Source organism: Salvelinus sp. IW2-2015, linkage group LG33 (assembly GCF_002910315.2).
Source record: "Salvelinus sp. IW2-2015 linkage group LG33, ASM291031v2, whole genome shotgun sequence".
Taxonomy (NCBI): Eukaryota; Metazoa; Chordata; class Actinopteri; order Salmoniformes; family Salmonidae; genus Salvelinus; species Salvelinus sp. IW2-2015.
In genome coordinates, this window is record NC_036872.1 from 17,340,879 (window position 1) to 17,361,684 (window position 20,806).

The 20,806-nt window shown below is 42.4% G+C and overlaps 1 protein-coding gene across 1 annotated transcript in view; it reads left to right on the plus strand.

Moving 5' to 3' along the window:
• Positions 1–20,806, plus strand: part of LOC111958259 (anthrax toxin receptor 1) — a 43,633-nt gene that overhangs the window by 12,987 nt on the left and 9,840 nt on the right. Inside the window, exons 4-17 of the mRNA XM_023979495.2 lie at positions 65–146; positions 323–356; positions 508–587; positions 1,397–1,465; positions 1,600–1,680; positions 2,854–2,914; positions 3,547–3,645; positions 9,596–9,665; positions 9,786–9,864; positions 10,089–10,184; positions 11,542–11,583; positions 13,240–13,335; positions 14,382–14,549; positions 15,748–15,828. Coding sequence (XP_023835263.1) covers positions 65–146; positions 323–356; positions 508–587; positions 1,397–1,465; positions 1,600–1,680; positions 2,854–2,914; positions 3,547–3,645; positions 9,596–9,665; positions 9,786–9,864; positions 10,089–10,184; positions 11,542–11,583; positions 13,240–13,335; positions 14,382–14,549; positions 15,748–15,828 — 1,138 coding nt within the window. The remainder of the gene's footprint in view (positions 1–64; positions 147–322; positions 357–507; positions 588–1,396; positions 1,466–1,599; positions 1,681–2,853; positions 2,915–3,546; positions 3,646–9,595; positions 9,666–9,785; positions 9,865–10,088; positions 10,185–11,541; positions 11,584–13,239; positions 13,336–14,381; positions 14,550–15,747; positions 15,829–20,806) is intronic.

The following is a 20,806-nucleotide window of genomic DNA, read 5'->3' on the forward strand; positions in this document are numbered from 1 at the left end:
TTTGCAGGGTGAGGGGTGAGACATGATGAATATGAACTGCCCTTCCATCTGTTTGCTTGCTCAGGGAGCAGATTCGCAAAGGTCTGGAGGAGCTCCAGAAGGTACTTCCAGGTGGAGACACCTTTATGCACGAGGGCATCCAGAGGGTGAGCTGTCTGTTTTTAGCTGAGCTCTGAGCTGGAATCTATCTCCATTCTGGCTTAAGAACAAAGAACATGGTTTGGAGCCAAAATGGCACCTGTATTAGTATGGAAGAGTTACTGTATTCACAGGACCACTTTAGCCATTGTACTGTTTGAATCCAATACATCTTTTTTTACAGGCCAGTGAGCAGATATATTATGGAAACTCAGAAGGTGTGTAGTTAAATAAAAAATGTCAATTGTTTCCTGCTGGAAGTTGTGCATGATATATGAATTTCTCCTGTCTATCTGTTAGTCTGACATTATTATTTGGATAGCGCTGTGGCAGCAATTAGATCCTAATCATAGGTTTTCTGTCTGATAGGATACCGTACTGCCAGTGTCATCATAGCTCTCACAGATGGAGAGTTGCATGAGGACCTCTTCTACTATGCTGAGAGAGAGGTAAGCACAGCCTGAGACAGAGAGAGGTAAACAGCAAATATAGCCAGAGGGAGAAAGACGAACCCACAAATTGTAAACAGAAGCGGCACTCCTGTTGGCACAGATCAAACAGCAGCACCATATACATCACCTCAGTAGCACTTTGATCCATTCTTTTCAGAGAAGGAAAAGGGGGGCCAACGTTTCTGTCAGATTTATGTCTCCCATCTGCCCATGAATAAAGAAGGCAGAGTCATTCGCCACACATCTGCACAAGGAACCAATGATTTAGTTGGGAGTGCAGGTGCAGCAGACGTGCAGAGCTAGGGCTGTTTAATCAGTTCTGAGCACCCTTGGACACACTTGAGGAAGTGATGCAGATACTGTATCTTTCTCAGTAGCTTTCAAAATGTTGTGGGGAAAATGCCACTTACCCTGAACAGGGAGCCTCGGAGCAATAACTTGAAGCTTTATGCTGTCACTCATATTGAATAAAATTGTCAGCTCAGCTCTGAAGGGCCTTCTTTCAGATGCTCATGAAATGTAACATTTGAATCGTGCGCTCTATTGGCTCTAACCACTCAAGTGTTTCCATCAGCGTTTAATTATTTTTAGAAACAATATTGAATGTCAGTCAACAAGAACTCAGTGCTGTGTTATCTCTTAACTATTACTCAAATCACGGCTAAGGCCACGACAGGTCCAGAGGAGCGATCTGGAGGGTTTTCTGTGGTTGTGTGTTGGTCGATGTTGTGCAATGCAGTGCTTTAATAGCTTCCAGGTCTTGACAGTTTTTCTTGTTTTTGCTCTCCTCTGTGAATACCTGACAGGCCAACCGCTCGCGAAGTCTGGGTGCCTCCGTATACTGTGTGGGGGTGAAGGACTTCAATGAGACACAGGTGTGTTGACACGTCTTGCTTCTGTGTGCTCTGATTTGACATCTCACACTGTGTCCCAAACATAAGATGGAAAAGAGGTTGGTGGGTTTGTGAAAGTTCAGCATGAATTGAATGAAACTTTTTTTCTTCCTCAGCTGGCAAAGATTGCTGATAGCAAGGACCATGTATTCCCAGTGAACGATGGCTTTGAAGCACTGCAGGGGGTCATTGATTCGGTAAGATACCTGACTACTAACACAAGGAAAGCTAGAATAATTAAGCAATAAGGCCCGAGGGGGTGTGGTATATGGCCAAAATACCACGGCTAAGGGCTGTGCTTACGCACAACGCAACGCAGATTGCTAGTACACAGCCCTTAGCCGTGGTATATTTGCCATATATCACAAACCCCTGAGGTGCTTTATTGCCATTATAAACTGGTTACTAAAATAATTGGAGCAGTAAAAATAAATGTTTTGTCATACCCGTGGTATACGGTCTGATATACCACAGCTTTCAGCCAATCAGCATTCAGGGCTCGAACAACCCAGTTTATAACAGCATTTTTAATATGCACACTGGTGTTTGATAATTATACCTGTTCTAGGAGGTCAGAGGAAATGGTTCCACATGTACTGCAGTGAGGATATGAGTTCCATCTCTCTCAATCCATTAACACATTACTCAAATAGGAAACGAGGGAAAATAGGACAAATGAAAACAATAAACAAATATTCTGGCCATCAAAACTCACCAGGAACAACATTCCAGGAAAACATGCTGTGACTTCCCAGCTTTTGATCCAAGCTCTTACCAAACAGGATCAGTGAATGAATTCATTATATCTTCTAGCTTCCACCTCAAAGGAATGTACTTATAATGTTGTATCCGCCTGGCCGATTTGAAAAGCGAACGGATGAAAGAAAAGGAGAGTCGTGGTGGAGAGGCCACTGTCACCTGGGCACTGAGTTTCTCTAGCAGAGATAGGGGTCAGACCAGTTGACTGTCATCTGGACCCCATTAACAGCATGCTGAAAGCTCATGGCTCAGAGTCGAGGAAGAAGGGCAGCATGTTGTAAGTCAGTCTGATCTTCAGGAATACAACACATACTTTCCCTGGACAGTGGGGGTATAGAGAGAGATATACACCCAGAGCACAAGGACAGTGAGGAGCACAGAGATGAGAACAGGAGACATCAAGCAGATCATGGTATCGAGGTGCACTGGTACACACTGTTACTGTAATTGACAGGAAAAGGAGTATAGGGATTATATTGTAAACCAATACTCTCAACAAATAAACACACAACCTTCTGTAACAAGTGTGAGATTACTGTGAGAATGTCCGGACCTTGCCCCCCCCCCCCCCCCCTGTCTCCCCCCTCCTCACCTCTCACCTCCCTCCCCAGATATTAAAGAAGTCCTGTATTGAGATCCTGGCGGCTGAGCCCTCCAGTATCTGTGCAGGAGGTAAGTTTATAGACCTCTGGCCCAACCCATTTATCCTCTCTGGTCTCTCAGGTCTTCACTAAATCATACATTTAAAGGCCCCCCCATTGGAGCTCACAACAGGAAGAGAATAAAAATCTACCTGGGCAGGAGCCTGGTGTGCAGTATATACAGTATCTCCTACACACAGTAGCAGCAACTTCATTTGTCATGAACGATTCAACCCAGACCTGGTCTCAACTCCATTTAACTACTGTACTAAGGACACAAATCATAGCTGTCTTTTTCCGCTGTGTAATGCTGCTCAGTCATTGTCCATTCTACAGTCTTGCAACCCACCACTTTCCCACTGTAGAAATAAGTATTACGCTTCATGTTTTCTGGGTTCTGTGGTATTGGCTCCAGAGAGCCACTATATATCCACATGTCTGAACAACTGCAGTTGAAGTCTCATTGACCGCAAGATCTCAATTATCCAGGCATCCAGAGAAATAATTTATCTTCAACAACTACTATGGTCAGGGCAGTTTGTTGGCAGAATGTAACCAGAGTGTAGATGCTGACATGAATAGACTCAGATGTTAGCCTGAACAGCTACAGTATTACATGTGGTGGGACAAATTCAGTCACTGTGCTCCTCTCTTCTCCCTCCAAAACGTTCCAGGTGGTGGTGAGAGGAAACGGCTTCCTCCATGCTCGGAATGTCCATAAGGTCCTGTGCAGTTTCCGAATCAACGACACACTCACCAAGAGTAAGTGGAATACGAACCGAAAGTAAATAGACAAGGGTGCTCTTTTCTGTTTCAATGGCTTGTTCATAATGTGTACGTCATTTGCTAATCATGTAATAACAAACACAAAGACGCCATTCCTGCAGCTGCAAACTGCTCAGGAAATGTGTGACCAACGTGGTGATTTACTGTATGAGTTGGACACGGTAAAAGTCCATGTTTACCAATTGATGTCTCACAATGCTTCCCAAAAGTGCTCTTCAGGAGTGCAGAGTCAGCAGAGGTCCTCTATGCCAAAACAAGTGCTCATGCTATTTGTTCCTGGTATTAKTGGTTTGTGTCTTTTGAAGGGCCTGCTTTAACGGCCTGGGACTGTGCCAGAGCCAGAAGATCAAGGGAAAACAGTGCCACACACAAGTTAGTGAGGGGGAAAGTCCTAGAGGTACATCCAAGTTCCCCTGTGATCTTTAGAAGTGGCCTAATGGATGTGTCAGCTCTCTCGGTCCCATGCATGCCAACATGTAGCTGTGGGAGGCCATGCTCTAATAGAAAATAGAAAATAGCCAGCGCTGATGCACAAGCAAGTCTGGAGTCTAGGCCTGAAGTGAAGAGAAGAATAGGATGCTTAGGCTGGAAGAGGTTTTACCCTCAATGTCAGAACAGGGTCTGGAGACACAGGCACCAAGTTGATGTCTGTTCTAAAGTAAGTTATTGGCCTTCATTCAGAAGGTCTGAATTGCAATGAAGGATTTCATCTATGGAATTTGATAGCAGATCAAAGCGCAGTCTTCAGCGCCGTTCAATATTACGGTTGAATAACTTTTACAGTATGGTGCTGCTTAGCATGAATGACCTAGGGACTGCTAACACATTTCTCCTACTCTGAAGTAGAGTGATGGAGAGAATGGTTTACGGTGACCCAGAATGTTAATTGTATGTAATTATACATACAACTCCCCACAGACAAGCGGAAGACATGGAAACAATTGAGGAAAAAAGGATAGACAGCTGTTTACCAACTGTCCAGTAGAGCATGTTTAGCCCTGAACCGATTCCAGACACAACAGGGGCCACCTATAAATCGCTATTGGATTATTGTTTCCTGTTGTCGAGTGTCATTGGTCTCATATGACTGATTCACCTTGTCCCATGGTGGGCTCTCCTGTAGTCTGCAGAACCCCTAACCACCGCAAACACCATCTCCCCTCTATAGCCTCTCCATAACCTACAAAYGTTTGGGGACCTCGTAGGAAAGGAGCAATGTGTAGCTACATGTGTTCAGCAGCTGAATGGATGTCTCCAGGAAAACCAGCAGGAGCAAATATAGGCCCTCTGAGCTTTGGCAGTGAAGACACGTCGTGGGTATTCTTTCCTCTCTGTGACAGATGTTGCCCTGATGGCTAGTGAGCAGAAGCATTGAGATATGTGAAGAATGAGGATCCACACCTAGTGACGTGATAAAAAGAGGTGGATTAGGAAAAATAGTCATTTTATTGAGATTGCATAGTTCTCCAGAAATCTGTGTTGACTGACAGCAAGATTTATTTCACAGCCACATTATGGTATTGTCAGTAGCTATGTCCAGTTGTTGTATTAGTTGAAAAACATTTTGAGATGTATGTGCAATTAATTCAGATTATACAAATAGATTACTGCAAGTAAAATGGATTTGACCTCATGTGCCTGATCGGAGGGATCCTACCGAACACTTAGTCATCTCACTGAGAGGCTAGTTACTGATCACACACTGTAATTTATTGAGTAAGATTAAACTGTGAGCATGTCTACACTCAGCAGTAAAGCATGACCTTTGCTCATGTGCACAGAGTAAATGGTGTAATAGCGTGTGAGATGAAGCAAAGCTGTTGACCAGCATCTAGATCCCTACACTCTTAGAAAAAAATAGGTTCCAAAAACATTCTTCAGCTGTCCTCATTGGAGAACCCTTTTTGGTTCCAGGTAGAACCCTATTGGGTTCCATACAGAACCCTCTGTGGAAAGGGTTCTACAGGGCATTTGGAGTATTGACACCTTGACTTTTTCCACATTTTGTTACGTTACAGCCTCATTCTAAAATTGATTAAATTATTTATTTTTCTCATCAATCTACACACAATACCCCATAATGACAGTGAAAACATTTGTTAATTTTTATTTTATTTAGCACAAATAAAAAACAGAAATACCTTATTTACATAAGTACTTGAAATTGAGCTCAGGTGCATCCTGTTTCCATTGATCATCCTTGAGATGTTTCTACAACTTGATTGGAGTCCATCTGTAGTAAATTCAATTAATTGGACATGATTTGGAAAGGCAATCTGATTAACACACCTGTCTATACCTGTCTATATAAGGTCCCACAGTTGACAGTGCATGTCAGAGCAAAAACCAAGCCATGAGATCGAAGGAATTGTCCGTAGAGCCCCGAGACAGGATTATGTTGAGGCACAGATCTGGGGAAGGGTACCAAAACATTTCTGCAGCATTGAAGGTTCCCAAGAACACAGTGGCCTCAATCATTCTTTAACGGAAGAAGTTTGGAACTACCAAGATTCTTCCTAGAGCTGGCCGCCAGGCCAAACTGTGCAATCGGGGGAGAAGGGTCTTGGTCAGGGAGGTGACCAAGATCCCGATGGTCACTCTGACAGAGCTCCATAGTTCCTCTGTGAAGATGGGAGAACCTTCCAGAAGGACAACCATCTCTGGTGGAGTGCTGCAATCAGGCCTTTATGGTAGGGTGGCCAGACGGAAGCCACTCCTCAATAAAAGGCACATGACAGTTCACTTGAAGTTTGCCAAAAGGCACCTAAAGGACTCTCAGACAATGAGAAACAAGATTCTCTGGTCAGATGAAACCAAGATTGAACTCTTTGGCCTGAATGCCTAGGGTTCTACCTGGAATCAAAAAGCATTTTTCAAAGGGTTCTCATATGGGAACAGCCGAAGAACCCTTTTAGGTTCTAGATATTTTCTAAGAGTGCATGGTAGAAACATGACCACTGCAGAGATTTGGGCCCCGATAACCCTTCACCTGAGAGAATGACCAGAGAGTCCTTTGTAGTCAGCTAGCCAGTCAGCCAACCAGCCAGTCAATCTGCCTTAAAAAAGGCTCTCAGCTCTCTCGGTCCCATTTGATAGTTTAAGTCCATGCAGAGTGTAAGGTGGGAGACTGCTCAGTTGAACTCTGAGTGGGATATCTGGCTGAGTTTGTGTTGGCTCTGAGCTTAGCTTGGCAGGCAGCAGTATTGATCTCCTGCTCCCCACTCCTCCCCTCCATCCTGCGGGGTGTTACTGGAGAGGAACTGTCATCCGTTTGCTGTGGAGTGCTCATGTTGATTTCCTCAGTGCCGGGGTATGTTCAACSTGAGCCAGGAATAACAGGCAGCTTGGGCAACGACGATGCTCACTGGATCTGTTTTCAAAAGTTTCATAAGTTGGACACAACTTTAAAAACGAAGATGCAGTGGTGTAAAAATACTTTAAAGTACTACTTAAGTAGTTTTTTGGTGTATCTGTACTTTACTTTATTTATAGTTTGACAACTTTTACTTCACTACATTCCTAAAGAAAATAATGTACTTTTTACTCCATACATTTTCCCTGACACCCAAAAGTACTCATTACATGTTGAGTGCTTAGCAGGACAGGAAAATGGTCCAATTCCCGCACTTATCAAGATAACACATGGTCATCCCTACTGCCTCTGATCTGGCAGACTCACTAAACACACATGRATAGTTTGTAAATTATGTCTGAGTGTTAGTGTGTACCCCCGGCTATCTGTGCATTTTAAAAACAAGAACAAGGTGGTGTCTGGTTTACTTTATTATTAGGAAATGATACTTAAGTATATTTTAGCAATTACATTTACTTTTGATACTTAATTATATTTAGAACCAAATACTTTTAGACTTTTATTCAAGTAGTATTTTACTGGCTGACTTTCACTTTTACTTGAGTACCTTCTATTAAGGTATCTATACTTTTCCTCAAGTACTGTATAACAATTGTGTACTTTTTCCACCACTGGTCAAATGGGTGTACATGTCTAAACTAGAGGTATTGAAATCAGTCCTCAAGCATCTCTGTATTATGTTAGATTGGTCTTGAGTTACCATCAGATACTGTATGACATCTGTTCTGTTGTCATCATTAATCAGATTGTCCTGTCATAGTCCAATACCAATAATCCAATTTAGATGATGACATTTCATGATCATTAGTCAATGAACTTCAGACATCAGTTGAAGAAAGATTTGGGACATGATATACATCTAAGCTCATGATATACAATACCAGTCAAAAGTTTAGACACACCTTCTCATTCAAGGGTTTTTCTTTATTTGTACTATTTTCTACATTGTAGAATAATAGTGAGGACATCAAAACTATGAAATAACACATGGAATCATGTAGTAACCAAAAAAGTGTTAAACAAATCAAAGTATATTTTTGTATTTGAGATTTTTCAAAGTAACCACCCTTTGCCTTGATGACAGCCTTGATAACAGCTTTGCACAATCTTGCCATTCTCTCAACCATCTTCATGAGGAATGCTTTTCCAACAGTCTTGAAGGAGTTCCCGCATATGCTGAGCACTTGTTGGCTGATTTTATTTCACTCTGCGGTCCAACTCATCCCAAACCATCTCAATTGGGTTGAGTGTGGGTGATTGTGGAAGACAGGTCATCTGATGCAGCACTCATCACTCTCCTTGGTCAAATAGCCCTTACACAGCCTGGAGGTGTGTTGGGTCATTGTCCTGTTGAAAAACAAATGATAGTCCCGCTAAGCACAAACCAGATGGAATGGCATATCGCTGCAGAATGCTGTGGTAGCCGTGCTGGTTAAATCACTGACAGTGTCACCAGAAAAGCACCATCACACCTCCTTCTATGCTTCACTGTGAGAACCACACATGTGGAGATCATCTGTTCTCCTACTCTGCGTCTCACAGACACAGAGGTTGACATCAAAAATTTGGACTCATCAGACCAAAGGACAGATTTCCAACGGTCTAATGTCCCTTGCTCGTGTTTCTTGGCCAAAGCAAGTCTCTTCTTCTTTTTGGTGTCCTTTATTGGTGGTTTCTTTGCAGCAATTCAACCATGAAGGCCGGATTCACACAGTCTCCTCTGAACAGTTGAGATGTGTCTTACTTGAACTCTGTGAAGCATTTATTTGGTCTGCAATCTGAGGTGCAGTTAACATTAATGAACTTATCTTCTGCAGCAGAGGTAACTCTGGGTCTTCCTTTCCTGTGGCAGTCCTCATGAGAGCCAGTTTCATCATAGCACTTGATGGTTTTTGCGACTGTACTTGTGAAAAATTTCAAGAACTTTGTAAGTTTCCTCATTGACTAACCTTCATGTCTTAAAGTAATGAGGGACTGTCGTTTCTCTTTGATTATTTGAGCTGTTCTTGCCATAATATGGACTTGGTCTTTTACCAAGGAGGGCTATCTGCTGTATGCCACCTCTACCTTGTCACAACACAACTGATTGGCTCAAACACATTAAGAAGGAAAGAAGTTCCTCAACTTTTACAAGGCACACCTGTTAATTGAAATGCATTCCAGGTGGCTCCCTCATGAAGCTGGTTGAGAGAATGCCAATATTGTGCAAAGTTGTCATCAAGGCAAAGGGTAGCTACTTTGAAGAATGTCAAATATAAAATATTTTAACACTTTTTTTTTTGGTTACTACACGCTTCCTTGTGTTATTTCATAGTTTTGATGTCTTCACTATTATTCTACAATGAGGAAATAGTAGAAAGAAAAAAAGAAAAACCCTTGAATGGGTAGGTGTGTCCAAACTTTTGACTGGTACGGTAGGTATGCTGTTGCTCCACTTCTCAAAAGGTCAATGGGTTCTGATCTGTGCAGTCTGAATTACACTTTGACTAGAGCAGAACCAATATGTTTGTGTATGAGTCAATGTTGTGACCCTTTGTTCTCCTGTACTCCTAGGTGTGAAGCCATTAATAGTGGAAGATACGTATCTCCTCTGTCCTGCACCCATTCTCCAGGAAGAGGGAATGTAAGTACTATAATCACTGAAAGAATATCAGTTTTTCTCTTTATCTGCTGTTTACCTGCTGATGTTTCTGTCACCCATCCTAACCACACGCTATCTCTTTACACCCCTATTGTGTTCCAGGGCAGCCAACCTCTATGTCAGCATGAATGAAGGTCTCAGTTTTATCTCCAGTTCAGTCACCATTACAACAGTGGGCTGTGTAAGTACAGTGGGGTGGTGCATGTTGTTGCAGTACCCCCATCAAAGACTCACATGAACCAATAACTGTCCCAAACTATGACAGTTAGTCCCCTGTAGTTACATGATTACAGGCACTTTAACTTTCTGATGGGTCTCAGCCTTTGCACTGTGGTGGAACATGCAGGTCAGTGGAGACTGAGTTTGACCTGTGTCCCTCTCTCTCTCTCTCTCTCTTTGTCCCAGTCTGATGGAACCATCCTGGCCATCGCCCTGCTCATCCTCATGCTGCTTTTAATCCTCATGATTCTCTGGTGGTTCTGGCCTCTTTGCTGCACTGTGGTGAGTCACATAAACTATATGTCACATTCACACTCATGGACAGTGTCTTAAAAGCTTGAACCTTTTTTAAACTTTTATTTTATTAAATACAAATGGCCCTATATGGTAGACCTGTGTGTAGCTTGAAGCATTCCCAGTAAGTCTTTTCTGAGAGAACTCTATGTACTTTATTTATGTACTTTATCACAGATGATCACGGATGTATTTTACGGAGTTATTTTATCTGAATAAATCACACTCAAGTCATCTTGCTAATCTAAACAGTATTTCCATGGTGAGATGGGTTATATGAGTCAGTGAAGGATGAGACTCTTTGGCCTTTTTGCCTCCAATTGATTTAATTAGTCCATTATGCCCGTAGGCCACCAGAGGTCAGTGGTAAAGGTGTGCTGAAGTACTTAGTCCCTCTGTTGAAGTAGTTTGTTCCACTGGAGGGTCACAGAACAGTGGTTCTCAGCTCCAAGGTCGAGGACGATATAGCTTCTTTATGCTGTTCTAGTATTTAGACAAAAATCCTCCCAGCTAGGCCTGACAAAATGGATCACAATTTAACCGCTTTGGTCTCCTATACGGAATTAAAAATGTGTATTTCCCATCAAGCCTGGAAACAGAGAAGTTGGAAAGACGCAGATTTTTTTTTTTTATATGTTACACTCTCTTTTTAGTTCTTGTCAGTTATTTTCAGTGGAAACCCTTGCCCAGCACTGTTTAGGAGAGTGATGCTATGTTACCATGGGAAATCAGATAGCATCCCAGCCTTTGGGATTGGGAAGCACAGGGGAAAATAATCTAATTTCAAGTAATGAATATTCATTGCCTTGGCCGGGTTCATTTCTAAGGAAATGTACTTAGTTATAGTTGCTCAACGTTTTGTTAGCCATGGACACACCCCAAGCATGTATTTTCCTATAGATTGAGCAATGTGAATGAGGAAAATACAGATTATCAATATTTACTAAACATCTCAATGATTTTAATATTTTTCTACATCATCACAGGGCTCTGCCAAAATCCAACAGGAGGAGCTGGTAGTTAAAAGCCTACATGTCTGTGAAGATGTCCTTTTTTCTGGAACATATTTTACACAGGGTTTCTTGAATTTCCTCATAGCTAAAAACAGAAAAACAAGTGAGCGTGGAGCATAGACTCGAATGCCCTTTACTATTCCCCCACCCCCCTTGTAAATAGTAGGAAAAAGGAGAGAGAAAAACAATTCCTGAGCCATGTGTTTTCATGCAACCCTGTTTTTGGCACACATTACTGTGACATATATTTTAATGTGTTTTTGAAGTACATTTGCTTTTTTACATGCTTGTCACGAGTGTAAACTCCCCCCCCCCTCTTTCTCTCACCATAGATTATCCATGAGCCCCCACCAGCAGTAGTGGAAGACAGTTCGGTAGGTAAACCCTTGATGTTGATTACTTTCGGGGTGTGGGTTAATATATTTTATGTCTTCTATTGGTCTCCAGAAGAAAAGTTTCCATTCACTCACTGTTACACAATGATATGGCTGTTAAATTATGTAATGGCCATTAAGCAGAACATAAATACACTTGCAGCCATTTGTTTTATAGTTAAAGTAGTCACATTCTTTTTTTGGAGATTTTTACTGAACAACAGTTATCCTTGATGTATATTCCCTATCCACGAGAGAGAAAACCTAGGCTACAAGGACAGTGTAGCACATCCATTTGAAGTGTTAATAGGTGTAGGAACCCATTGCTTATGGTCCATTTTCTTCAATAACCTCAACTCACTGACCTTTAATATTCCCCTTGATTTTATAGACTGACATATGACCAAGCTGTTTCTTCCGCCCATGTCATGAGGACAACACCCTCCCACTATGAAGCCCTTACTCTCAGCAAATACCTTCTGATAAAAAGGCATGAGAGCTTCTTTGAACAGACCCTTCTCTGGTCACTGTACAAACTGATCATCCATTTCTATACCTCCCCTGTATGATAAAAATAAAGCTGAGAATAATTGTCCGTTTAGATCACTATATGGGATTCCTTTTTTAGTTTAAGGTTGCAATTAAGGCCTTATTTAAGAGCCATCTGTTTTGGAGTCCCTTTCTTGAGATCCCACTGGGAATTCACTGACTAATCTGATTAATCAAATAATTCTTCAATAATATTTTCTTCACAATAATACAGCATCGCAAATGACTCTAGTTACAAAACATTCTCAACTAGCAACAGAATTCTATCCCGGTCATATGTGACTCATTTTAATAACACTGAGCGTTTTTACAGCCCATACTCATTTAATAATGTTGAAATTATTTTCCTTTTAGTATAAATCCTTTACAACCAAAGTTGCATCCAAAAATGGAATAAAGTCATGAAAGAATAGAGGCAGCCAAAAAGGTGTATAGTGACAGTCCAATTTACTTTTCTTCTCAACTTGTATATCATAGATTTACCAGTCTTTTTAGCTGTTTTTGTAAGATATTGTCATAAAATCCCCTCATTAACCAGCGCATGGAATGTACACAAAAAGTGTGAAGTAATCATCTCCCCCACTCCTCTAATTCAATTCAATCATACAGGAGGTATCTCCTCCAGTTTTCTGTGAAGCTTTTTGCCCATTGTCCGTGTCTCTGTGAGGGCGATGGCGTCAGCCTGTTGTTATTTCCGCCTCCTCTCTGGCAGTCCCTGATCATAGGCCTGATGGATTCGATTAGTCTGAATCTGGGTCTATTAAAGAGCTGAAACATGAGGGGGGCTGTGGGCTCGGTCATTTCCTCTGATCTGACGCATGCCATGGACGGGACGGGAGAAGGCGAGGGGGGGAGAGAGAGGAGAAGGAGACTAATTTAGACATAAAAAGGAAATCATACCCAGGGCCTGAAATATTACATTGTGAGTAGGGTATATGAGAGATGGAGAGGCAGAGTGCTTGGTGTATAGGCTGTACCTCAGAACCAACAGTGCCAGTGTGTATGAAATGATTAATCATCTCACACCCTGAATTTTTATTAACCCTGTCTGGGGCATTGTGCAAAGAGTGGGATCTTTACGCTATCTCTCCCCCCCCACCACCACAGGATGAGGAAGAAGATGGGATGCCTAAGAAGAAGTGGCCCACGGTCGATGCCTCCTACTATGGGGGCAGAGGTGTGGGTGGAATCAAAAGGATGGAGGTGAGCTTCGCTGGAACCCTGCTGTATTTAAGCTCCGACAAGCTGATTTCATAATACTGTACTTGCCCTCAATCGCCTGTCAATCTACAGCTGTTCTCTCCATGCTATTTGATCTAGGAACTCTGTTTGACAGATCAGCAATGGCAAACAACCAAGCACACACTTAGTGGTTGGCCGAGCACGCCCCCATTCACATCGACGGGGCTGTAGTGGTGCGGGTTGAGAGCTTAAAGTTCCTCGGTGTCCACATCACCAAGGACTTATCATGGTCCAAACACACCAACACAGTTGTGAAGAGGGCATGATAATGTCTCTTCCCCCTCAGGAGGCTGAAAAGATTTGGCATGGGCCCTTAGATCCTCATAAAGTTCTACAGCTGCACCATAGAGAGCATCTTAACTGGCTGGATCACCGCCTGGTATGGCAACGGCTCTGCATCTGAACGCAGGCGCTACAGAGGGTGGTGCGTACGGCCCAGTACACCACTGGGGCCGGGCTCACTGCCATCCAGGACCTCTATACCAGGCGCTGTCAGAGGAAGGCCCTAAAATTGTCAGACTCCAGCCACCCAAGTCATAGACTGTTTTCTCTTCTATCGCACGGCAAGCAGTACCAGTGCACCAAGTCTGGAACCAACAAACCCTGAACAGCTTCTACCCCCAAGCCATAAGACTGCTAAATAGTTAACCAAAGAGCTAGTCAGACTATCTGCATTGACCCTTTTTGCACTAATTTTTAGACTCCTCATATACGCTACTGCTACTGTTCATTATCTATAAATATTTACCTCAATTACCTCGTACTCCTGCACCTCGACTCGGTACGGTACTCCCTGTATATAGCCAAGTTATCGTTACTCATTGTGTATTTGTTCCTTGTGTTATTTTTCCTCAATTTCTCTCTCTGCTTTGTTGGAAATGGCCCTTAGGTAAGCATTTCACTGTTATGCTTCGTAAACAACAGGTGTAGACTGTGACAAATTGAATGTGCCAGGTTGAAATTAAGCTAGACATGTTAAAAAATCTCTGCTTGTTATTATTTGTCAGGTGCGTTGGGGTGAGAAAGGCTCTACTGAGGAGGGAGCCAAACTGGAGAAGGCAAAGAATGCCAGGGTGAAAATGCCTGAGCAGGAGTTCATACAGTCCCCCACCCGCATTCTCAATAATGGCATGCGCAAGCCTCCAGGTCCTCACAAGTGGTACTCACCAATCAAGGTATTGACATGGCCAATATAAAAGAAACGCATTGCACACAAAGCTGTCAAGTTCAATCACATACTCAACATGGCTTCCTATATTATATACACTGAGGGTACAAAACATTATGAACTTGACATAGACTGACCAGGTGAATACAGGTGAAAGCTATGATCCCTTATTGTTGTCACTTGTTAAATCAATTTAATGAAGGAGAGGAGACCAGTTAAAGAAGGATTCTTAAGCCTTGAGACAATTCAGACATAGATTGTGTATGTGTGCCATTCAGAGGGTGAATGTGCAAGACAACATATTTAAGTGCCTTTGAACGTGGTGTGGTAGTAGGTGCCAGGCACACAGGTTTGTGTCAAGAACTGCAACGCTGCTGGGTTTTTCACACTCAACAGTTTCCTGTGTGTGTCAAGAATGGTCACCACCCAAAGAACATCCAGCCAACTTGACACAACTGTGGGGAGCATTGGAGTCAACATGGGCCAGCATCCCTGTGGATCGCTTTCGACACCTTGTAGAGTCCCTGCCCCAACGATTTGAGGCTGTTCAGGGGGGGGGGGGGGGGGGTGCAAGTCAATATTAGGAAGGTGTTCTTAATGTTTTGTATATTTTGTGTAAAGACTGATGGGATGGGTTGAAGCTGGAGTTGATTATGTAGGAATTTCATGTGGAATATTTGAGTGTTGGTGTCCCAGTCCTTAGGTGACCACTGGCATGGTGCCCCTACGCACAGGTCCAGGAGCTAGTTAAAGGCATTGTTCTATACATCCTGACAGTCAGCAGGGGATAGCTAATATAAACCAGATACACACTTGACTGACCTCCAAGAGACAAGGGCTGCAGAGCTAGCAGTTTTGTGAAGAAAAACAGATTATTTTCCAACCTCTTAGCAGTGGCTGGGTCTATGCAGAATTCACAATGATCAAATATCATTTGTTCAGGCTCTGGCTTTGAGGAGGAAAACTGAAATAATCTGAGTCAGATGTTTTATCATTCAATCGGATTACGATCTACAAAGTGAATCCTCTTATTGGTGACAGATAGGCATTCAATGACAAAATTGTGGAGTTGTGGTTTGAGTTCGAAAGTATGACTATGGAGTGTAAATATACATGCTGTATAGCGACTTAGTCACAATACACACAAACCCACAAAAAAACAAAAAGCATTATTATTGGTATTGTGTACTGCTCTGTGATTGCAGGGCAAATTGGACGCTCTGTGGGTGTTGCTGTCGAAAGGCTATGACCGCGTGTCTGTGTTGAGACCACACCCAGGAGACAAGGTAAGAGCCAACTAGCTGGATACATGTAGACAGAGCAAGGCTCATGTGAGGACAATAATCAGGCCCACGTATACTAGCCAACTCTGACTGCTTCAAATTGAACCCAGTGCTCTCTGAAACACGTCATGGTTTCCATGGCAGGAAAATGACTTCTCTTTGCAATTTTCCTGATCCAGAAACCTGTAACCAACTGACATGTGCAGTAACACAATTGTTCTGTACAGGAGTCTCTAAAACATACAGTACTTTAGCTATACTATTATATCACCACATGATGTTTATTGACCTGTTTAAATCTCTCAGAGCGAAAGGTTCTGAAGTTGAACTATTTAACAATAAGGTCTTACCTACCCCAAGTGCATTGAGTGCTTGTCTTTTCCTACTAGCACTAACTTTGCTGATAACTACTTTGTTGGGGGAAAGGTACTTGCTACGATTGTGATATTTTGTTGTCTCACCTAGCTATCTTCAGAGGAATGCACTAATGTAAGTCGCTCTGGATAAGAGTGTCTGCTAAATGACAATGAAATGAAATGAAAATAAAATAATTATATCCACTACCATTCAAAGTTTGGGGTCACTTAGAAATGTCCTTTTTGAAAGATGTTTAATTTTTTTTGTCCATTAAAATAACATCAAATTGATGAGAAATACAGTGTAGACATTGTTAATGTTGTAAATGACTATGGTAGCTGGAAACGTCAGATTTTTTTAATGGAATATCTACATATGCGTACAAGGCCCATTATCAGCAACCATCACTCCTGTCTTCCAATGGCACGTTGTTAGCTAATCCAAGTTTATAATTTTAAAAGGGTAATTGATCATTAGAAAACCCTTTTGCAATTATGTTAGCACAGCTGGAAACTTGTGCTGATTTAAAGAGGAATTAAAACTGTCCTTCTTTAGACTAGTTGAGTATCTGGTGCAGATTCGATTACAGGCTCAAAATGGCCAGAAACAAAGACCTTTCTTCTGAAACTCATCAGTCTATTCTTGTTCTGAGAAATGAAGGCTATTCCATGTGAGAAATTGCCAAGAAACTGAAGATCTTGTACAGCGCTGTGTACTACTCCCTTCACAGAACAGTGCAAACTGGCCCTAACCAGAATAGAAAGAGGAGTGGGAGGCCCCGGTGCACAACTGAGCAAGAGGACAAGTACATTAGAGTGTCTAGTTTGAGAAACAGACGAGTCACGAGTCCTCAACTGTCAGCTTCAATAAATAGTACCTGCAAAACACCAGTGTCAATGTCAACAGTGAAGAGGTGACTCCCCCAGATCATCACCGATCCTCCACCAAATTTCACACTGTGGATTGTAGGCTTCTCCAGGTCTCACACCCACTGAAATTTGGTGGATCGGTGATGATCTGGGGGTGCTTCAGCAAGGCTGGAATTGGACAGATTTGTCTTTGTGAAGGACGCATGAATCAAGCCACGTGCAATGTTGTCCTGGAAGAAAACTCGACAATGTTCCCAAACTCTGAGGATTGGTTTTTCCAGCAGAACAATGCTCCATGCCACACAGCCAGGTCAATCAAGGTGTGGATGGAGGACCATCAGATCAAGACCCTGTCATGGCCAGCCCAATCTCCAGACCTGAACCCCTTTGAAAACCTCTGGAATGTGATCAAGAGGAAGATGGATGGTCACAAGCCATCAAACAAAGCCGAGCTGCTTGAATGTTTTTTGCATAAAGTCACCCAACATCGATGTGAAAGACTGGTGGAGAGCATGCCAAGACACATGAAAGCTGTGATTGAAAATCAGGGTTATTCCACCAAATATTTATTTCTGAACTCTTCCTAAATTAAAACATTAGTATTGTGCTGTTTAAAAATGTTCTTTGCATTATTCGAGGTCTGACAATATTGCATCTAATTTATTTTGAGGTCAGGTGATTGTACAGGCCAGGTCATCTGATGCAGCACTCCATCACTCTCCTTCTTGGTCAAATAGCCCTTACACAGCCTGGAGGTGTGTTGGGTCATTGTCCTGTTGAATAACAAATGATAGTCCCACTAAGCGCAAACCAGATGGGATGACATATCGCTGCAGAATGCTTTGGTAGCCATGTTGCTTAAGTGTGCCTTGAATTCTAAGTAAATCACAGACAGTGTCACCAACAAAGCACCACCACCTCCATGCTCCATGGTGGGAACCACACATGTGGAGATCATCCGTTCACCTACTCTGCATCTCACAAAGACACAGCGGTTGGAACCAAAAATAAAAAATTTGGACTCATCAGACCAAAGGACAGATTTCCACCGGTCTAATGTCTTTGCTCGTGTTTCTTGGCCCAATCAAGTCTCTTCTTGTTATTCGTGTTCTTTTAGTAGTGYTTTCTTTGCAGCAATTTGACCATGAAGGCCGGATTCACACAGTCTCCTCTGAACAGTTGATGTTGAGATGTGTCTGTTACTTGAACTCTGAAGCATTTATTTGGTCTGCAATTTCTGAGGCTGATAGCTCTAACTTATCCTCTGCAGCAGAGGTAACTGTGGGTCTTTCCTGTGGTGGTCCTCATGAGAGCCAGTTTCATCATAGCGCTTGATGATTTTTGCAACTGCTCCTGAAGAAACTTTCCCGGATTGACTGACCTTCATGTTTTAAAGTATTGAGGGACTGTCGTTTCTCTTTGCTTATTTGAGCTGTTCTTGCCATAATATGGACTTGGTCTTTTACCAAATAGGGCTATCTTCTGTATACCACCTCTGCCTTCTCACAACACAACTGATTGGCTCAAACCTGTTAATTGAAATGCATTCCAGGTGACTACCTCATGAAGCTGTTTGAGAGAATGCCAAGAGTGTGCAAAGCTTTGAAGAATCTCAAATACAAAATATTTGTTGATTTGTTTAACACTTTTTGGGGTTACTACATGATTCCATATGTCTTATTTCATAGTTTTGATGTCTTCTATTATTCTACAATGTAGAAAATAGTCAAAATAAAGAAAAACCCTTGAATGAGTAGGTGTTCTAAAACTTTTGACCGGTAGCGTCTATATTTATTATTATTATTATTTTATATGGAACTATGAAATCCAAGCAAAAAGGAATCAGGTTTTTAATGTCACGTGCACAAGTACAGTGAAATMCCTTTCTTGCAATGTTAAGTGTTAACATTTTTACTTGTAATTTAGTAAAGGGTATATTGGTTAGAAAATATACTTTTTTTTWATTAATTTTTTTTTTTTTTACCCCTTTTTACTCCCCAATTTCGTGGTATCCAATTGGTAGTAGTTAGTCTTGTCTCATCGCTGCAACTCTCGTATGGACTCGGGAGAGGCGAAGGCCATGCGTCCTCTGAAACACAACCCAACCAAGCCGCACTGCTTCTTGACACAATGCCCATCCAAACCGGAAGCCAGCCGCACCAATGTGTCGGAAGAAACACCATACACCTGGCGACCCGTGTCAGTGTGCACTGCGCCCGGCCCGCCACAGGAGTCGCTAGTGCGCGATGAGACAAGGATATCCCTGTCGGCCAAACCCTCCCTAACCCGGACGACGCTGGGCCAATTGTGCGCCGCACCATGGGCCTCCCGGTCGCGGCRGGCTGCGACAGAGCCTGGACTCGAACCCAGAATCTCTAGTTGCACAGCTAGCACTACAATGCAGTGCCTTAGACCACTGTGCCACTAGTGAGGCAATAGACTATAATTAACCCCATCACTCCCACCACCTCCATAAAGCCAGTCTGTTTTTATTTGGTGACTCATGAATCAGGCTGTGCATAGGGGTTGGCAGGAGTACATTTTGAAACAACAGAAAATGTAGCAACCGAAATGGGCACAGCTGTTAGCAATAAAGCAGACATAGAAAGAGAGAAGTGAAGAGAAAACTGACTTCAGAAACTAGACATAATGTATCCCAATTTAATGAATTCACCCCCGTCCGCCCAACTCACTTTAGAGGGCGATATCTACTAAGCTAACGTATGGAATTTTTTTCAGATGGTTATACCATTGATCATTTTGCTATTTTATTTTAGAACCCCTGTAGGCATAAGCAAAGTATAAAAACATTATTTGATGAAACATTGAATTTGGCCTTACTGCTGTTAACTCATAGAAATGCATTGAATAACACATTTATACATCGGAAAACAGTCAAAAAACAAATCAAAAGGAAGAATGTTTTTAAGTGTTCTGTATCTGAGCGATATGAGAAAGCTCAGGATATATATCTTTTTTTACATATATTTAACCCCTTTTGTTTTGGCACATTCTTCCCCATATTCACTTGTATTCATTTCTACCACCCAGTACTGGGTTACCTTCAGGCGACTCTTGTGGAGCCTCTGAGTCTCAGGTTTCGATAGTGAGATCCAAATAGTTACTAGCTCAAACCATTCTGATTCAGTGGATTGCGGCCATTGAGCTATTAAAGAAATGGACACAGCGCCCAAGATGACCAACCGTTGTTTTCAACGTACACTACTCACACTCACATACGCCATTTTGAATTTGCTGCCGTCTTTCTAGATCCGGTTTTACTGGGATTACTACGCATGTGGACAGACAGCTGGATCACGCGAACATTCTCCGGGAACTCAGCCAGCTCAGGGAGCGTGCCAAGCATGTGGACAGCTAAACAAACCAACCGCCACTTCCCCCTCGCCAGCTGGGCTCATAACGTCAGAGTATGAATATAAAATGTTCATATCCTCGGCTGTGAGTGATGGGGGGGGGGGGCATCAGCGACAATCATTTGAATTCTTCAATGCATGTATTGTGCACAAAGGTGATGACTAAAGTCCTTATTAGAAATATTCTAATTTGACTTCTCTATGGGGCCGTCTATGGGAATTGTCTTTTTGGGCCGTAGGTTAGTTAACTGTCCTCTGGGAATTCGAAAGCGTGCTTCCAGACCGGAATCCTGGGCCTTGATGTGATGCAGCCCATGCAAACACAGGAAGTCTCTAGTGTAAACACAGAGTTTTATTTAATAAAAGGTGTTGATGTCAACA